Source organism: Colobus angolensis, unplaced genomic scaffold (genome assembly GCF_000951035.1).
Source record: "Colobus angolensis palliatus isolate OR3802 unplaced genomic scaffold, Cang.pa_1.0 Scaffold85, whole genome shotgun sequence".
Taxonomy (NCBI): domain Eukaryota; kingdom Metazoa; phylum Chordata; class Mammalia; order Primates; family Cercopithecidae; genus Colobus; species Colobus angolensis.
This window is the reverse complement of record NW_012122376.1, coordinates 7,881,876-7,901,851: the sequence shown is the minus strand read 5'-3', so window position 1 is coordinate 7,901,851 and position 19,976 is coordinate 7,881,876. Positions and strand designations below refer to the sequence as shown.

The following is a 19,976-nucleotide window of genomic DNA, read 5'->3' as shown; positions in this document are numbered from 1 at the left end:
GTGATCCTCCCGCCTCAGCCTCCTGAGTTGCTGGGTCTACAGGTGCTTACCACCATGCCTGGCAATGTTTGTTTGTTTTTTTTAATTTTTAGTAGAGATTAAGTCTTGCTATGTTGCCCAGGCTCCTCTCGAACTACTGAGCTCAAGCAATCTTCCCACCTCAGCCTCCCAAAGTGTTAGGATTACAGGTGTGAGCCACTGCATCCTGCTCCATGATACATTTTTGAAAATTTACCAATATTTCATTCATGAATACATACTAAAGTCAGAAAAATAAAGAAAATGTATTTCTTTAAAAGAAATAATATGATAGCATTAAAACTAGTGGTATTAAGCCTCAAAATCTGAGATTCTAGAAAGACCTCTAGGTTTTCATGGAGGAAAAGTAAGTCAAAGAAAGACAAAAGGATGTTCCAGGCAAAGGAAGCAGATTATCAACAGGGGCCCAGCAATGGGAGAAAAGTGGCATTGTCCTGGTTGAATGTGAGCCACCTGAAGCCTGTCTCCACATCTGCTGACTGCACTGCCATACCCCCGCTAATTGTTGATTGGTACATGTACTACAGCTGAGTCTGCAGTGCTAGACTTAACAGATGCTTCATGAATATGTGAAAACTTGAATGAAGATGGATGGGGTAGGGGTAGAGCACCATTTCCCAGGAGGCCACTGGGAGCCCTTGACTTTTAGAGATGAAAGAAAAGTTTTACTGCACCCAGCTCTGTGTTTTAGAAGAATAGGTACTGTTCAGTGGTGGACAATTTCCCCATTGTTTAGAAAGAACAGTCTTTACATGGTGTAATGTGTTCATGTTAGAGTTATATTGGTATTGCAGACTTTGCATTAGGATCCATTGTTTAGAAATTGATGTTGCATTATTATTACTTCTTTAAATCACCTACTACCTACATCATATTAAGGCACCTACTACTTCTTTTTGTAGATCAATGGACCCTAATGCAAATTCTGCAATACCAATATAACTCTAACATGAACACATTACCATGTAAAGACTGTTCTTATGGGCTAACTGCAGCAGAGAACCAATGGATTCCTCAATCACAGACACCATAAATGTCTTTGAGAATGGCTGTTGTGTTGGCCTGTTCTGCCCTGGCTCTCAGTAGTAACTCACAGTATTCATATCCTCTACTTCCAGAACCCCCAGAGGGTGCTCATCTAGGAAAAACAAGGCTACAAATGAGAATATTTGAAGCTCACTGTCATTTTACCAGACGGCTGGCAAGTTATGGTAGGAACTAAAACATTGTATGTGTATATATGTGTATATCATATAAGTATATATATTTTGTGTATTTGTGATTATATATGTATAAATATATCCACATACATACACATGCACACACATACACAAGGGGTCTTCAAAAGTTCATGAAAAATATACATTATGAAAACATACATGGATTTCTTTTTGCAGCAAAATAAACTTGTACTGACGTGTTATATAACATGTCTGAACAGGATTTGGTTTGAGTCAGTAAGAAGGATACGACATCGGTTTGAAAAGAGTCACTATCAGAGGAGTGTGAATACTGCTAAAACTGCAGAACATGAGAACATTGTATTTACGGCGAAACTGGGGTGGAAGAATGGTGAAATCGTGGATGCTTTACAGAAAGTTTGTGGGGAAAATACCCCCAAAGAATCAGCAGTTTACAAGTAGATAATTCATTTTAGGAAGGGATGAGGCCATGGTGAAGATTAAACCCACAGCAGCAGACCATCCACATCAATTTGCTAGGAAAACGTTCACCTCGTGTGTGCCCTAATTGAGGAGGACTGATGATTCATAGCAGGAACAATACCCAGCACCATAGCCACCTCAACTGGTTCAGCTTCCACCATTCTGACTAAAAAATTGAAGCTGAGCAAACTTTTCTCTCGATAGGTGCCAAAACCATTGGACCCAGATCAGCTACAGATAAGAACAGTATTTTCAGCGGGAATTTTAAACAAGTGGGATTAAGATCCTGAAGCACTTCTGTGAAGAATTGTCACAGAAGATGAAACATGGTTTTACCAGTACAATCCTGAAGACAAAGCATAATCAAAGTAATAACTCCCAAGAGGTGGAAGTGGTTCAGTCAAAGCAAAAGCAGACCGGTCAAGAGCAAAGGTCATGGCAATGGTTTTTTGGAATGCTGAAGGCATTTTGCTTGCTTTCTGGAGGCCCAAAGAATGATAACATCTGCTTATTTTGAGAAAGTGAGCCAAAACTTTAGTAGAAAAACACCTGGGAAGGCTTTACCAGAGGGTCCTTTTCCACCATGACAATACCCTTGCTCATTCCTCTCATCAAACAATCGCAATTTTGCAAGAGTTTTGATGGGAAATCATCAGGCATCTGATGCAGTCCTGATTTGGCTTCTCCTGACTTCTTTTCTGTTTCCTAATCTTAAAAAAATCTTCAAAGTGCATCCATTTTTCTTGGGTTAATAATTTTAAAAGACTGCATTGACATGGTTAAATTTCCCTGGCCCTTAGTTCCTCACGAACTAATGACTGAATGGCTAGCATCATCACTTACTGAAGTGTCTTGAACTTGATGGAGCTTATGTTGAGAAATCAGGTTTATATTTTTTATCTTTTAATTCCATTTTCCATAAGCTTTTTGGAGTCCTCTCATGTAAAACATATATCTATGTACATATGCAAGATCTGTATTAAGTACTGCATATAATATATAATCACAAATAAAATTCTACTTACTGTGCTGCTTCTCAATAAATGGCATTGTTATTCAGCTCACCAAGTTTTATAGGATGTCCCTTTCTACAATTATGCAAGAATTCTAGTGATTTTCCCTTTTAAAAATGTAAGTGAAATTTGAGCCTGATTCCTACAGGGAATTAATTTTTATAATCACTACATTCTGCGACGAGGAGGATTAATTACGGTTTTCCTTCTCTACTCTCTATTGAAACTATCCATGCAAATGAAAAAAAATGTGAGGAACTTGGCACAAAGCAAAGCCAGGTATGACTTATCTAATTAATTTGACTGGCAACCCCTGAGTATTACAGGTCCTCCTCAAAAGACCATCCTTCAAAGGTAGAAGCCAGATTCTCAGGAATTGGCTTGTTCCACAACCACCTGGCTATGTTTATCCTGAGAAAGATATGTGGGTCTGGTCACTGTCTCCAGCCACCTGCACCCAGCCTCCCACCTGTTGAGCTACGTCATGGTACCCAGGGACCAGTGAAGACAAGGTACGGCTGGGAAGCCCAGGCTCCCTGCAGGCCAGAGAGTGGAGCAGGGTGAGGGGGAAAGAGGGATAATGCCTCCAGCACCTTCCAAATCTGGCTCCAGGTTTGGAAACACCTGAAACTTCAGATAAAGTTTATTTATTTATTTATTTATTATTTATATGGCCTATAGTCAGACGTGTTATTGCAAATATAGAACACTATATTGTCAAAGGACAGTCTGACATTCAGGCAATGAAGGACACACTAAATGAAAGGTCAATGTATTTCATTCCACTAGAAATGTTAAATTTCTGTATCTCAAAAAATTCAGAAAATAAAAGACATGATAAATTAGGAAAATATTGCAAATGCTTACATCCAATCATTGAATGGAAAGAGAAGAGTAAAAATAGTACTTTATATAATAACCTCAATTTCATAAAAATAATATATACATTTTAAAGGAAGACAGTCAAAAGAAGACATTCTTGCTAGTGATAATATAATTAATTTTTGTGTTTATGCATTTCTGAGACTTGTATTTTCAACAAGTATTTATTCTTAAATATAGACATTTTTAAAAGTAAAAAAATAGTTCTACCTACTTCTGAGAATTATCTTGAGGAAATAATTAAACCAACCAGAAGTATACAGATGCCTACTGTAACTTTATTATTACAAAATTGGAAGTAACTTAAATGTTAGGTCATAGTGGAAGAGCTAAATGAGTATTGTATATGCACTCTAACAAATATGATAAAATCATTCAAATGGTAATTATGATTACATAAAGATTATAAATATGATTATGATAGAATGTGCAAAAAAAAATTAACAAGATATGTGCGTATTATATAAATATGTAAAGTATATCATTTGGACAAGAACTGGAGGAAATGTGTAAATATAAAAATAATCACATTAGCAAATGAAGATTATGGATGCATTTTTCTCTTTTTTTAAAAAAGTTGTTATATTATTGCTTATGTTTCAAAAGAGTAGGATGAGATTGTCCTGAGGCTCTTCCATGATAGGTTAGGATGCCATGAGCCCTTGCTCTGTCCAATGCTGGCATCCAGGCCTCTCAGTTCAGTCTGTCCACACTTGTATCAGTCCATTTGTGTTGCCATAAAGGAACACCTGTGACTGGGTAATTTACAGAGAGGTGTATGTTGGCTCACAGTTCTGCAGTGCCATGCATGGCACCAATGTCAGCTTGGCTTTTGGTGAGAGCCTCAGGAAGCTTACAATCATGGCAGAAGGTGAAGGAGAGCAGTGTGTCACATGGCAAGAGGGGGAGTAAGAGAGAACAGGGAAGAGGTGGCAGGATTTTTAAACAAGCAACTCTCCCCTGAACTAACAGAAGGAGAACTCATGACCACTAGGAGAGCACCAAGCCACTCACAAAGGATCCAGCCCCATGATCCAAACACTTCCCACCTGGCCTCTCCCCCAACGCTGAGGATCACATTTCAACAAGAGATTTGGAGGGACAAACACCCAAACCACATCAACACTCGAGGCTGTTAGAGAGAAGACTCTGATTTACAAGTTAATGTTATCCTGAGTAGAAACACAAGTATGATACTCAGAGATCCAAAGAAACAGTGATAAACTGGCGTTTATTTTTAATTGCAACAATTGGAGGATTCTGAGAAAGACCAGCTAAAATTATGAAATCCTTAAACTTGTTACAGCATCTCATAAACTATTTCCACCAAGGCTTGGCTCGTTAAGAATGAGAAATCAATAGAATTATTTTTTCCTCCAGAAATCATGATCACACACCAGATACAAACTTGTTAGGTTAATGTAATGTATGAGATGCTCTTCCATGAGCACAGTGTTCAGACATTGTTTATTTGAACTAACACAATTCTGATGAAGAAATCAAATAAGAAAGTCCTGTAGCTCATTTTTTCTTTAAAAACAGTCAATCACTGGAAAAACACACATTGACAGAATCTATGTAGTCCCAGGGATGAGACATGCTGCGATCCACTCGTGGCTGAGGGAGCAGGACTCAGGCCTCATACAGAGAGCAGGCCAGAGGCTTAGCAACATGACCTGGAGTTCATGGCTCGGCTCTGTCCTCATGACCACAGTAAAAGCACTGACTGAGCACCTGTCCCCTGCCTCCGTTATATACATGACCTCATTTAATCGCCACAACAACTTTCCCAGGTGGGTTACTATTAGCTCCATTGTTCAGGTAAGGAAACTGACGCTCAGCAATGCAAGGTTACTTTTCTAAGAGCACACAGCAAGTGATGGACCCCCTGGGTCTGGCGCCCAAATCACCTAGCTCCTCACCTGGTGTTTTTCCCTCTACATTATATTAACTACAATCTTTCAATTAGTGACTTTATCTTGGTACCTTACCTATATGATTTCATTTAATGATTATGAAGTACTATTATGTATTATTTTTATTCTCTAAACTTTCCTAAAGTTACAGAGCTAGGAGATAGCTGGGACAGGGTAGGACTCCTGTCTATCTGCCTAAAATTGCAAAGCCCTCACTGTTTCCAGCAATACCCAGCTGCTTCTCCTTGTGCCAAGGGTGTTAGAAGAGCATATCCCCCACACAGCCTGCTCAGGATAAATGAATTTCATCACGACTGCTCTTCTCAGAAACATGCTTCAGTCTAATAAACCTTAATCACCATGTCATAAAGTGCAGTGACTAATCCATTGTACTGTGATTATCACCCATAATAAGTAGAGACATAAAAAGAGATTAATAACAAGGGTAGGCAAATAATACATATGACTGATGATTATCCACAACGAAGTAAGTAGTGAGTGGAACGTGTTTGAGGAGAAAAGATAAATAGATGCTGGATCTGAGCTATTGGTTTAGTGCTCTCCCTGCTCAGCCGGTCACCCACTCTGCTGCTGATATTTTCTTCCATGTTACTGGGTGATGTTTCTTCAAAATATCTTGTTGTGCAAAGTATGCTCCCTGGTCCCTATTCAACCCCTGTGAGAACTTCACAAACACTCCTAAATCTCACATGAAGCAGCTCTATATCCTGGACAGAGCCCTGGCTTAGCAGTGAGAAAACCTGGTCAAGGTTCATTTCTGTCCTCAGCTAGATATGTGATCGTGAGCGTCACTTAATCTTTCTAAGGCTGAGTTCCTTCATTTAGAAAATGGGATTGGGGATACCCAAAATAAAGTTGACAAAATAAGGTTCGCTGGAAATTCAAATGCTTTTGGTTAAATAATACAGGATTAGCTGATTTAAAGTGCCAATGTTATAAGGAAAATAATCTAACAAATGCAGTAAAGGTCTTGGCACATTTTGATGCTAGAGTTGGTGGCAGTTGGAGCAGCCAAGCACCAGGAAAGTGTTCTGAGTTGAGACCAGGACTGAAAAGGGAGGCTCAGTGCAAGTCAAACCAGGATGAGACTGAAGGCAACATCATACTGAAAGGTACACAAGTTGTAGCCCCTCTGCTTTAAAACTTAATTCCTGCAGTCACCAGAGGCAAGCCCTGAGCAGCATCGGCCTAAGTAAGCAGCCTGTGACTTGTAGAGTGGCTGTCCCTGCCCACAGCTCTTGGAGAGCACTGGGTGGGGCACGCCTGGCAGCTCAAACAGCTGAGTCTTTCACTGAGTGTGAAGACAGCCTGACCCTTTAAAAAGAGTGGAGTTAACCCCTCCTCTGGGTCAACCTCAGCAGTAATTTTCCAAATGCTGCATGATGCATTCACTGTTATGACCCCCTAAAGCTCTTGCTTTAGTTCTAGAGCTAGTCTAAAACTATTTACCACTGGTTTTTTGAATCTCTGTGTGTCATACTTGCATTTCTACTTAGGGTATGATTAACTTGTAAATCAAAGTCTTGAGTGTGAACAGACTGAATTGAGAGGCCTGGGTGCGAGCAACAGCCAAAGCAGGGGTTCATAGAGCCCTCACCTATACTGAAAGTGCCTCAGGACAATCTTGTCCTACTCTTTGGAAACATAAAGAATAATACAGCAACTTTTTTAAAAGAGAGAAAACTGGCTGCAGTTTTGGTGTCCTGGTGACTCACACGGCAAATTCAACTCCATTTTTACCCAAATCCATATTATTTCTTCTCCTGCAAGCCACTCCTTAAAGAGAAAATATAAATATCTCCCTTCAAATTCAAGATGGTATAGCTTAGTGGGGTCAGTGTTATTGAAAACAGGAGGCCTCAGCTGGGCAGAGTGGCTCACACCTGTAATCCCAGCACTTTGAGAGGCCAAGGCGGGCTGATCACTTGAGGCCAGGAGATTTAGACCAGCCTGGCCAACATGGTGAAACCTGTCTCTAACAAAAATACCAAAAAATAGGCTTGGTGGCTCATGCCTGTAATCTCAGCTACTCAGGAGGCTGAGGCACGAGAATCACTTGAACCCAGGAGGCAGAGGTTGTAGCGAGCCAAGACCATGCCACTGTACTCCAGCCTGGGTGACAGAGTGAGACCCTGTCTCAAAAAAGAAAGAAAGAAAATAGGAGGCTAGATTCATGCTCCAGTACGGTCAGCAAATAGTAAGGTACTGTAGGAAGCTAGGTGCTGTTTTGGGTTCTTTAAATATGTTATCTAATTTCATGTTTTTCATCATCCAGGAATAGTTACTCTCCTCCCCAAAAATAACAGAAGGAGAAAAGGAGGCTTAATGAGGTCAAGTAATCTGTCCAAAGTCCCAGCAAATGCCCTCCTATTACTAATGCTAACCTTCCATGACTCTCCAGGGCCAGAAGAAAATCCAGTGTGAGGGGTTAAAAAGTGAAACAGGCTTAGCTCACATGGAAAGTCCTTAGCTCATCTCCTAGCACATGGTTAAATGCTCAAGAAATGATACCTGGCATTAGCAATAGAAGGGCATTTGAAAGCCTTTAAAGAAACACACAGAATGCATGGATTTATGGACTTGTGCACAGAGAAGCCTGTGGTGCTAGAAGATACTGTGTAGGACTGTCACCAGTGTGCCTAAAGTTGCTCATTATCTTGCCGTTTCACATAAAATAAAACAGAAATGCAAATAAAAGCTACACAAATAATGAAACATATGAAAAAGAAAATTTTCCCTTTGACTCATTCAATTAGTCCTGGAAGTAATGCGCGTTGTGCTTAGATACACAATTCTCATTGTCAGAGTTGTTTTCCCTTTGCTTTCCACAATCAGACCACAACCAGGCCAGTGCTTGGTTTTGGAAATAAGACCTTGACCACAGCCCTTTGCCTTATTGGGAATGTGTTGCTCAACTAAGTGGCTCAAAGTCCAGGCTGCCACCTACAGAATGTGAGAACATTTTGGCAAATTATATATCTGACAAGAGACTCAAACAGGCACTGTGGCTCCTGCCTGTAATCCCAGCTACTCAGGATGCTGAGGCAGGAGGATCCTTTGAGCCCAGAAGTGTTAGACTACAGTGAGCTCTGATCACACCACTGCACTCCAGCCTGGGTCACAGCCTTGTCTCAAAAAAAAAAAGAGACTGGTTCTAGAGTATATGAAGAATTCTTATAACTCAATAGTGAAAAGACAGATACGTCAATATAAAAATAAGCAAAGGATCTGAATATTTATTCAAAGTAGATATAAATGGCCAATAAGCACTTGAAAAGATGATCAGAATCATTAGCCATCAGAAGAATGCATATCAAAACTACAATGAGAACTACTTCACACCCACTAGGATGGCTATTATAAAGAAGACAGATCACAATGAGTGTTGACCAGGATTTGGAGAGATTGGAATCCTCATACACTGCTAACAGAAATGCAATATGGTGCAGTCTCTGGAAAATAGTCTGGCAGTTTCCTCAAAAAGTTAAATATAGAGTTTTTATATGAGCCAGCAATTGTACTACTAGGTATATACCCAAGAGAATTAAAACCATATATTCACACAAAAAATATGTACAGGAATGTCCATAGCAACATATTTGAAATAGCTAGAAAGCAGAAACAAACCAAATGCCTATCAGCTGATGACTGAATAAATAAAAGATGGTAGATCCATATAATGAAATATTACTCAGCAGTGAAAAGGAATAAAGTACTGATATATGACACAACATGGACAAATCTTGAAAATGTTATGGTAAGTGGAAGAAGCCAGGCATAAAATACTACATGCTTTATGGTTCCCTTCATATGAACTGTCCAGAACAGGCAAATGTATATAGACAGAAAGTAGATGAGCAGTTGCTAGAGTTGAGGGATGGCAAGTGGGGAAAATGGTGAGCAACTGCTAATGGGTACAGGGTTTCTTTTAGAAGTGATAAAATGTCCTGAAATTGATTATGGTGATGGTTGCTAAACTCTGTGAATATATTAAAACACAACAAATTAGATGGATGAATTGTATGGTATGTGAATTATGTCTTAGTAAAGCTGTTGTTTTTTTTAAATCTCATGCTTCCCAGGCAGCTGGAGTTTCTTCCAACTGGGCTGTGGAGTACATGACATGGAAGGCAATGTGGTTAAAGGCATGTGTTTCAGAATCAGACTCCCCTGGGTTCCAATGCTGGCTCTGCCTTTTAATGTCTGTATAAACTTGGGCAACTCTGTGAACTTGTGAAAATATTTGTGACAATACAGTCTTTGTGACTTTGTGCAGATGAAATGAGATGATGCAGGTAAAAGGTTTATCACAGTATTCACTTTGCGAGTGCTCAAAAGGAAGCAACTGTACTTATAAAGTAAGGCATTTATTCCATTACATATTATTTCTTCCATTTCTCGTGTTTCCACCACCAAATCAAAATAGGAATCAGAAGTTCACATGCATTTATCTCCACTGACTTCAAAAGAAAAGGGTAAAAAAGTTGTCCTAGTTTAGGGATGCAAATGATTTAGCAGTGGCAGGGTGCCCTGAGTGTGCATTACCAGGCTTTGGAGTTTATGTCATCAGGCACGGGGCGAAATGGTAGCTTTTGAGATATAAAAGAGGAGCATAAGTTCTGTCCTATTAAAGAGATCAATTGCCCAGTGTGTCCAATATTCTGTCTTCCACTCTGGCAAAGACAGATGCTTCAGAGAAGGCCATAAAATCCATTAACATACTTAATTACACACTTTTGTATCATGGCAGATACATTACTGTCCCAAACCCAGCCTGTCCTTGCCCTAAATATCCAACATCCATATCTTCAAGGTAGCTTGCAGATTTAAGCTAATTAATCTCTCTTTCTCCAAGAGGCTTTTTCTTCCTGGGGGGTGGGAGGGCTGGTTACCTGCTGCCTGCCCCTATCTGTGAGCTACTGCGCTGATGCCTCATTGTCACTTTGTGCCTGTCTGACCTTATGCTTAGTGGGCATTTGGAACTCCTGCACCGTCAATCATTTGTTGAAGACCAACTGTATGCCAGGAAAGGTGCCAGACATTGGGGCAAAAGGAAGACTAGGATTTTGTTCCTTTATGAGAGGAACTCTAGGTCTACTAGGGAATATATAATTTTTCCTATATTATGATTACTTAAATATGTGTTGGCTTCCCCTTTGAGACAGATATATCTGAAGATAATAATAATGTAAGATATAACTACTGAAATTGCTCAGAACAGCAAAGTGACTACTCAGAGGTCACTATGAAACACTTCCATTTTCATTTATTTAGTCTCATGGCTGGGTCTAGTTGTAAAGGGAGTGGGGGAATGTACTCATTTAGTGGAGGGACAATGTGCCTAGATATAAACTGAAGTTCTATTCCTAAGAAAAAAAAGAGAGAATGAATTTGGGGAACCAATTAGCAATCTTCTCACAGGAGGCATGGAAGATTTTTAATAAGAGAGTGGTATATTTAGATCTGTGGTTACAAGCACATTTGGTGACCCGCAAACATCAGTAGGTTAGGTTGTGGGGTAAGGAAAGGTAAGACAACAAGGGAAAGGAAGGGAAGCCGCGGCAAAACATGATCAACTGAAAGCCAAAACATGATCATTGGTTTGAATAACTAAGAGGATATGAGGTGATCTTTGAGAAAGCTGTTTTACAAGAGTGGTAAGCTAGACACAAAAGCCTGTGATGAAAAATCACCAATATGTTGTCCCTTTTGTTGCTCAAGGAGCTCACAATGCATTGGGGAGAGAAACACACATCTGCAAATATCATCGCTGAAAAGAAATCATTGCTTTAAGTGCTATAATTACAGCGTATAAACCCAACACTGAGCACAAAGGAGGGAGGGATTGGGTCTGACCTGGAGAGCAGCAGAGGAGAAAGTGCGAAATGAAAGGTACCCCAACAACAGACAAAGGGTCACACTTGGCCCCAGACATAGTGCTTCTTCCTCAATTGCGAAGGGAGTATTGCCAACACCAGATATGCAGTGTTATCTGTATTTGGAAATTGTTTATATTCGGGCCATTCACCTCATTCAGTCCGGCAATTTCATTCAATTAATCTCATTCATTTCTTAATTAATCTCATTCATTATTCTCTGTAAACTCCACGAGAGCGGAGACTGTGTGTCTTCTTCATCGGTAGATCCCCCATGCCTACTGGCGCTAGTAGTTGTCCTAAATTCACTTATCAAAGGCAGAAAGAATAACTGGGACTCTTCTCTCTTGCTTTTCACGATTTCCAGCAGGGCACAAAGGCCTACAGTCCCGACCTGAAAAAAACAGACTTGACTGGAGGCAGCGCCTCTTCTTTCAAACACAGCCCCGGCTGTCGCAGATTAGCACAACGGCCTAAGCGGCGGAACTCTGGAGAGTGCGGAACCTGGGATCCTAGGAAACTGAAGGCAACGGAACCTGGGGACGATGGAATCCGGGAGCGGTGGAACCCGGAGCCTGTAGAACTTGAATCCAGCGGAACCTGACAGCGGCGCCCAGGGGGCCACCCGGACTCTGTTTGGAACGGAAGCACAGTGTCCGCCGTTTCCTGGTTGCAGGTCAGCCCCGAGGTCCTGGGCTGGCAGCCGGGATGTTGCCCTACACAGTGAACTTCAAGGTGTCGGCGCGCACCCTCACGGGAGCCCTCAACGCCCACAACAAGGCGGCGGTGGACTGGTGAGGGCGCCGGGCTTCCAGGTCGTCAGGATCGGCCAGGAATGTGTGAGGGGAAGGGGGAAGAACAAGAGGTTTCACCCCCTGGTTAGTTTGGCCTCGCTAAGACAGGCAGCCGCCCTCACACAATGAGATTGCTTTTAGTTGGTGGATTTTTGTTGTTACAAAAGTGATAATAGCCCCGTGTGGGAAATTCCCCCATGCAAATACATTTCCCCTCTTTCTCGCCTATTTCTCTGCTGTTTTCTCTGCACCTTGCCCTTTTGCCATTCCATTCCCCTCTCTTTACCTCTTCTCCAGCTTACAGGTTTCTCTCTCTCCACCATTAATTCCCTGTCCACTCTCTCTTTCCCATCCTGTCTTTTCTTTTTCTTTCTCTTGTATTCCTATTTTCCTTCAACCATGTGCCAGACCCTGTGCAAGGCGCCTGTTCTCTCACCTGCCCTTTTCACCTTCTCTTTTCGGGCTCCTCCTGTGTACGACATTCCTGTCTTCAACAGGTCGTCTCTATTACTGTATGCTTTCACTATAAATTACCACTGCAGCTCTGAGAATTACTCATTAGACAAATGTAAGGCAAAATTCTATGGCCGTGGGATGTTGTTAGGAGGACCGAAACGTCTTGTGCAGTGTTTGTCATTTTATTTAGTTGGAAGTACTGGGGTTCGTTGCGGTATCCCCAGGCACATTGTGGATACTAAGGATTAGAAATCGGGTAAGCGAAAGACGTATGTCCACAAAAACAATCAGAGGGCACAAGTTCCTTTTTATGTCCTCGGGTCTCTGTTTTCATATCTTTTAGAACTTTTTATCCGAATGAAAAGTGAATTTCAACAAGCATTTTAAGCTTAGCGAGATCTTTTATTCAAATAGGATAATGATAAATACTGGCCTTTGGGTTTAAATGATTTTATTAATGGTGGTACATATGAATTAGATTTATCATTTATTTAGGCTTGGCAAGAAAGAAGTTGTCCTGCTTTGTTCTGTACTTAAAATTTAACATTACTGTTTTGCTAGGGGCTGGCAAGGTTTAATTGCTTATGGATGTCATTCACTCGTGGTAGTGATTGATTCCATTACTGCCCAAACTCTTCAAGTTTTAGAAAAGCATAAAGCTGATGTTGTCAAGGTAAGTAAAATCCGTCTTTGACCCTAACATGTTGTCTAGTCTAAAGTTTAATACTGTGTATCACTAAGCTCTCATTAAGTCTTACGTGTAAGTGTTAAATAGCTTTTCAATATAACAATCTGTTTGGGGTAGCCTAGAATTTTTATATATATGACTTAATGTCAATACAGGATGAGTTATTAAATGCTAGTTGTTAGATCATTTTAAGGCAGATGAAAGACACCAGTTCTACCATTTACAAGACCACTCAGTCATTCCTTAGTTTTGAGCACTTAGCATGTGCTATGGATATGGAGATAATTCTCCATCTTGTAAGGAAGACTTATGGCGTGGTAGTGTGATAAGTGAGACTTGCTTAACATGCTGTAAGAAAACAGAAGAGCTTCACATTGCCTGGTTGTGAGGAGAGTCACAGACGTCTTTTCAGTTTCAAGACTAGTAGACAGTAGTTAGCCAAGTAAAAAATTGACAAGGAGCATTGCAGGGAAGAGCAAGAATATACACAGAAGTAAGTTGCGTGCCATAAAGATGGCACACTTGTAAGAGTGATGGAATAAGAGGTAGCCAGAGAGATTCAGCTGTCTGTTCTGAAAGTTTTATAAGATTATCAAGGAGTCTGGATTTTGTGTGTGTGTGTGTGTGAGAAAGAGTCTCGCTCTGTTGCCCAGGCTGGAGTGCAGTGGCACCATCTCAGCTCACTGCAAGCTCCACCTCCCGGGTTCACGCCATTCTCCTGCTTCAGCCTCCTGGGGAGCTGGCACTACAGGTGCCCGCCACCACACCCGACTACTTTTTGTATTTTTAGTAGAGACGTGGTTTCACCATGTTAGCCAGGATGGTCTCGATCTCCTGACCTTGTGATCCACCTGCCTCAGTCTCCCAAAGTACTAGGATTACAGGCATGAGCCACCGCGCCCAGCAGAAGTTTGGATTTTTAAGTAGGAGATTGATGTGACCACATTTGCATCTTAGAAAAACTCTGGCAGCAGTGGAGGATCTGCTGGAGAAATGCAAGACTGGAGGCAGTAAGATCATTTAGGGGACTTTTGCAGTAATTTTGGCGGGAAATTCTAAGTGCCTAAAATAAAGCTGGGGCATGGAGAAGTCATATTTAAGAGCTACCTAAGAGATAAACCTGATAGCCTTTATAGTGATCAGTATAAAGGAGAGTAAGAGAATAGAGTGACTCCAAGGTTTCTTTTGGTGTAATTGAATGACAGTGTTTCTAGTTATCAGAGGTAAGCATCTGTGAGGTCAGTGAATTTTAGGTTTTCAACAGCAAAGTCTGAGGTGCCTGTAATATATTGCATTATAGTGATCCAAGCTTTAGGAGAGAGGTCAGGGTTAGACATAGAGATTTGGAGTCTTTTTCTTTTTCTTTTTTAAATAATAGCTTTATTGAGATACTCATACCATAAAATTTACTCATTTAAAATGCACAATTCTATGATTTTTAGTATATTCACAGTTATGCAGCCACAATTACAATGGACTTTATTACCTCAAAAAGAAACCGTGTATCCACTAGCAGTCATTTTCCATTTTCCCCATTTCCCTCATCCTTTGGCAACTGCTGATCTCTTTTCTGTGTCTATAGACTGGCCCATTCTGGACATTTTATATAAATTGAATCATATAATTTGTGGTCTTTTGTGCCTGACTTCTTTCACTTAGCATAATGTTTTCATGGTTCATCTGTGTTGTAGCATATGTCAATACTCTGTTCCTTGTTACTGATGAATAATATTCCACTGTAAGGATGTATCACATTTATTTTATTGATGGACGTTTGGATATTTTGTAATTTTTGCCTCTTACGAATAATGCTGCTTTGCACATTCATGTGCAAGTTTTGTGTGAACTTGTGTTTTCATTTCCCTTGAGTATATTTCTAGGGGTAGAATTACTGACTCATGTGGTAACTCTGTTTAACTTTTTGAGGAACTGCTGGACTGTTTTCCAAATTAGCATTCCCATTAGTAATGTATGAGGAGTCCAATTTATCCAAATCCTCACTAACACTTGCTATTCTCTGTTCTTTTGATTATAACCATCCTAATGGGTATGAATTGATTCTCATTGTGGCTTTGGTTTGCATTTCCCTGATGGCTAAAGTGGAGTATCTTTTCATATGCTTATTGGCCATTTGTATATCTTCTTTGGAGAAATGTCTATGCAGGTCCTTTGCCTATTTTAAAATTATATTATTTATCTTTTTATAATTGAGTTGTAAGATTTCTTTGTATACAGTAGTCCTCCCTTATCCAGAAAGGAAATGTTCCAAGACCCCAGTGGATGCCTGAAACCCTGGATAGTACCAAACCCTATATATATATTGTGTTTTTTCTCATACATACTTACTTATGATAAAGTTTATAAACCGAACCCTGTATATACTGTTTTGTCTCATACATACTTACCTATGATCAAGTTTATAAATTAGGCATAAGAGATTAACAACAATAATTAATAATAATAAAGGATAACAGTTATAACAATACATCAGCATTACTACTCTTGTACTTTGGGGGTATTATAAAGTAAAATAAGGGTTATTTGAATGTAGCACTGAGATATCACAACAGTTAATCTGATAATCAGTGTGGCTGCTAAGGGCAAGTGCTGTATAAAGCATGGATGTTCTGGACAAAGGGTTGATTTATGATTGAGGCAGGATGGAACAGGACAGTGGGAGATTTCATCATGCTATTCAGAAAAGTGCATAATTTATGAATTGTTTATTTCTAGAATTTTTCATGTCATATTTTTGGACCTTGATTGATACATGTTTTACCAATATTTTCTCTCAATTTGTGGGTTATCTTTTTACTTTCTTGGTGGTGTCTTTTGAAGAACAAAACTTTTTCATTTTGATGTAGTCCAATTTATTATTTTGTATTGTTGTTGCTTGTACTTTTTGTGTCATATCCAGGAAACCATTGCTTTCTCCAATATCAAGAAGATATATACCTTTGGTTTTTTCTTAGAATTTTAGAGCTTTAGCTTTTAATCCATTTTGAGTTAATTTTTATATATGATGTGAAGTAGGGAAAAATACAATTAATTTTTGTTTATTGACCTATATTCTGTAATCTAGCTAACTTTACTTAGATCTATTTAATAGTAATTTTGGGTGAATTTTTTTAAGTAGACAGTCATGTCACTGCAAGTGACTGCAGTTTAATGTTTTCTTTGATAATCTGTGTGTCTTCTATTTCTTTTTCTTGCCATGTTGCATTGGCTAGGACCTCTACTACAATGAATGGGAGTAGTGAGTGGATACTCTTGTCGTGTTCCTGAGCTTAGGGGGAAAGCATTCAGTCTTTCATCAAGTCTGATGTAAAGTATAGGGTGTTTTGGGAAAAATATATTTACCTTCTCTTTTCCTCTCTGTTTCCTTTCCCCTACACTGCCCCTTGGCATTTTTGGAGCTTTTATTTCTTTATGTAGGTCCAAGTTTCAGTCTGGTATTACATTCCCATCTACTGAAGAATTTACTGTAAGTTCTTGAAGTGCCTATCTAATACTGGTTGATTTTCTTAGCTTTTATTTCTCTGAGAAGGTATTTCACCTTTGTTTTTGAAAGATAATTTTCAAAGGATATAGAATTCTGGGCTTACAATTTTTTTCTTCTAGTAGTACTTTACAAATATCACTCCATTGGCCAGGCACAGTGGCTCATACCTGTAATCCCAGCACTTTGGGAGGCCGAGGTGGATGGATCACTGGGGTCAGGAGTTTGAGACTAGCCTGGCCAACAAGGCAAAACCTCATCTCTACTAAAAATACAAAAAATTAGCCAGGCATGGTGGTGCATACCTGTAGTCCCAGCTACTTGGGAGGCTGAGGCAGGAGAACAGCTTGAACCTGGGAGGTGGAGGTTGCAGTGAGCCAAGATGGTGCCACTGCACTCCAGCCTGGGCAACAGAGTGAGACTCTGTCTCAAAAAAAAAAACAACAAAATCACTCCACTATCTTCCAGCTTACATAGTTTCTGATGAAAAATTTTTGTCTTTGTTTCTCAGCATTATTTCTTTTTTCCTCCAATTACGTTCAAGATTTCCTTAACCTTGGTTTTCAGTAGTTTGATTATTAAAAAAAATATATATATATATATACATGGCTTGGAGTTTACCTAAATGGGATTCAACACATACATATACAAATATATACACATATACAAACATATATATACACATAGAGACAGTCAATTCTTGTTATTCATGATAGCTATATTCTATGAAGTTGTTGCATACATTGAATTAGTGAATACTGAAACTTTGTTTGCTCCTAGGGGTTAGATTCTTGTGAGGCTCTGGTCACAACATTTTCATCAACTGATCAATACATAACCTTGCTTTATATGTGTTTCCATTTAAAGACATATTATTTAATATGTCGATTGATCCATTAACATTGAACTCATAGCCAACAACACATGCCTGAGCAAAGCTCATCACATATATATGTATGTTTTGTAAGACACATCACAACTTCTCATACTTAGAAACAGTAGAAGCACTATGCTTGGGGACCTATTTAAATAGTTAAATCACCAGCAAAAAGAATAAAAATGTGAAAAATGTGGTACTAAATAAATCATGACATGAACACTTGTTTTGCAATTGTAAAAACTAAAGCAAGAATTCTTGTTTTACTTTAGCTGGGAATGCACATGTATGTTGGGTGACATTTTTTCACCATTCTGCACTTGTCCACAAAAGCACTGCAAGTATTGATTTAAGGTTGCAAATTTTAGTGAGTAGGTAAATGGACAAATACAGAATCTAGAAATAACTAGAATTGACTGTATACACATATATACACTATACATTTTCTGTTCATACACATTCTGTACCTATGAACTGATACATATTCAAACATATACACATACAAATATACATACACACATACATATGCATATATACACATACGCAGTTCATTTAAAAATTTTTGCCTGAGCAAAAGATCTATTCCAGGAAAACCTTAAGGCCTATTCACACTCATTTTCAGAAAATGCTGTTTCCATCTTTTTCACGAATACTACTGCAACTGGTTGGCTTACTTTCCTACCTTAGCATTATATATGAGTGTATTTATCTCTATACACATGTATAGATATATACATTTGTATATATTTATAGATTTGTGGTATTTAAATCTACTTATTAAGCGGAGCTTTGGACACTGTACTAAGTCTGAGAATAGAAATGCGAACAGAGACTACATGGTCTGCCCTATGGAACCGACAGTTGATGGATTCATGAACAGGCAAAAAGAATGTAAATAAAATAAGTAAAAATGGTGTAGTTAATGCTTTGAAGAAAATAAGCAGGATACTGAGAAGAGAGGGGTGGTAGTGACCAGGGAACGCCTGACTCCTAGTGAGGACTATGAAATTTATCCCTTACTCTGTCAGTATTCATTGTTCAAGAATTTAATCAGATTTGCCCTGGAGTTCTTGTGTTTTTTATTTTAAAAATTCTATTCTTAATATTGTTGCTAGAGGCATGAAGCATATTTTTTTTTTTAGAGGAAAACTTAATGTTTTGTGAAAGAGGGAGACAGCTAGAGTTTTTCGTTTACCTTTGCCGTCCCCGAACTTTCCCTCTGCAAGCTTTTTGTGTTTCTAAGTTGTCCCCTTTTAGTTAGGAGACTAGAATACAGAAAAAACATTCTGCTAAATGTGATTTTAGGTATTTTGTCATAAATTAGATTTTAGGAAAACTGATTTCCAAGGCATCCTGGGGTTTTAACCTAAGTTTCCCAAAATATTAAGGCTGTGAATCATTTTTCATATTTTAAAGCAGGTGCATTGTGATGTGTTAAAAAACAATTTTTTAACCGCAGTTAAAAATATTTACCAAAGTAACAAAAATGCTGCCTTCAAAATGAAAACCAGTTTTCTGTTTATTCTTGCTAAATATTTATATAATGTAAATGTCGTATGGGTTCTGGTTGATGTTTTGTGAAAATTATGTTCCGTTTCATCCAGTGCAAGTATTTACTTGATTTGATTTCTTCTTGATACTAGGTTAAATGGGCCAGGGAAAACTATCACCATAACATTGGCTCACCGTATTGCTTGCGCTTAGCTTCTGCTGACGTCAATGGGAAGATCATCGTCTGGGATGTAGCAGCAGGAGTAGCTCAGTGTGAGATCCAAGAGCATGCCAAGCCTATCCAGGGTGAGGAAAGTCTGCGCAGCTAAGTGGTCATGTTGATATACTTACTCTTGGAGCGGTTTTTTGGTTTTGGGGGTTTTCCCCCATTGATTTAATTTTATCAATTCCAAGTTAGCTCTTGATTATGTTTTGCCTTTTCTACTGATCTAAATCTGGCTTTCTTTCCTTGTTAATAAACTTCTAGGCATATTTCTTCAAATCTCAACTGATTTGTGCTTTGGTAAAACTCATTAATTTCAATATCAGCCTCAGTCAAGCATGATAAGAAAAATTAAGTGTTACAATCTTATAATCTAAGCTACAGTATAAGGCAAGTTGGCCACTGCTGTTAGGAACTAGCCATCAGTGCTTACTCTACATTAAGTAATTTGTTCATTAACAGAGATGAACAAAATTTTATTCTCATTTTCATATAGATTGCTAATTTGCTCATTTCATGTTACTGACCTAAAACCAG

At 39.1% G+C, this 19,976-nt stretch overlaps 1 protein-coding gene and 1 long non-coding RNA gene across 2 annotated transcripts in view; one reads left to right on the top strand and one right to left on the bottom strand.

Annotated features, from left to right (window-relative positions):
• LOC105503368 overlaps positions 1-11,878 on the bottom strand; it is an 85,150-nt gene extending 73,272 nt beyond the window's left edge. Inside the window, exon 1 of the long non-coding RNA XR_001000467.1 lies at positions 11,392-11,878. This is a non-coding gene — a long non-coding RNA (uncharacterized LOC105503368). The remainder of the gene's footprint in view (positions 1-11,391) is intronic.
• WDR11 (WD repeat domain 11) overlaps positions 11,874-19,976 on the top strand; it is a 63,112-nt gene continuing 55,009 nt past the window's right edge. Inside the window, exons 1-3 of the mRNA XM_011930254.1 lie at positions 11,874-12,205; positions 13,223-13,334; positions 19,369-19,522. Of these exons, the coding sequence (XP_011785644.1) occupies positions 12,120-12,205; positions 13,223-13,334; positions 19,369-19,522 (352 nt within the window). The 5' untranslated portion in view covers positions 11,874-12,119. The remainder of the gene's footprint in view (positions 12,206-13,222; positions 13,335-19,368; positions 19,523-19,976) is intronic.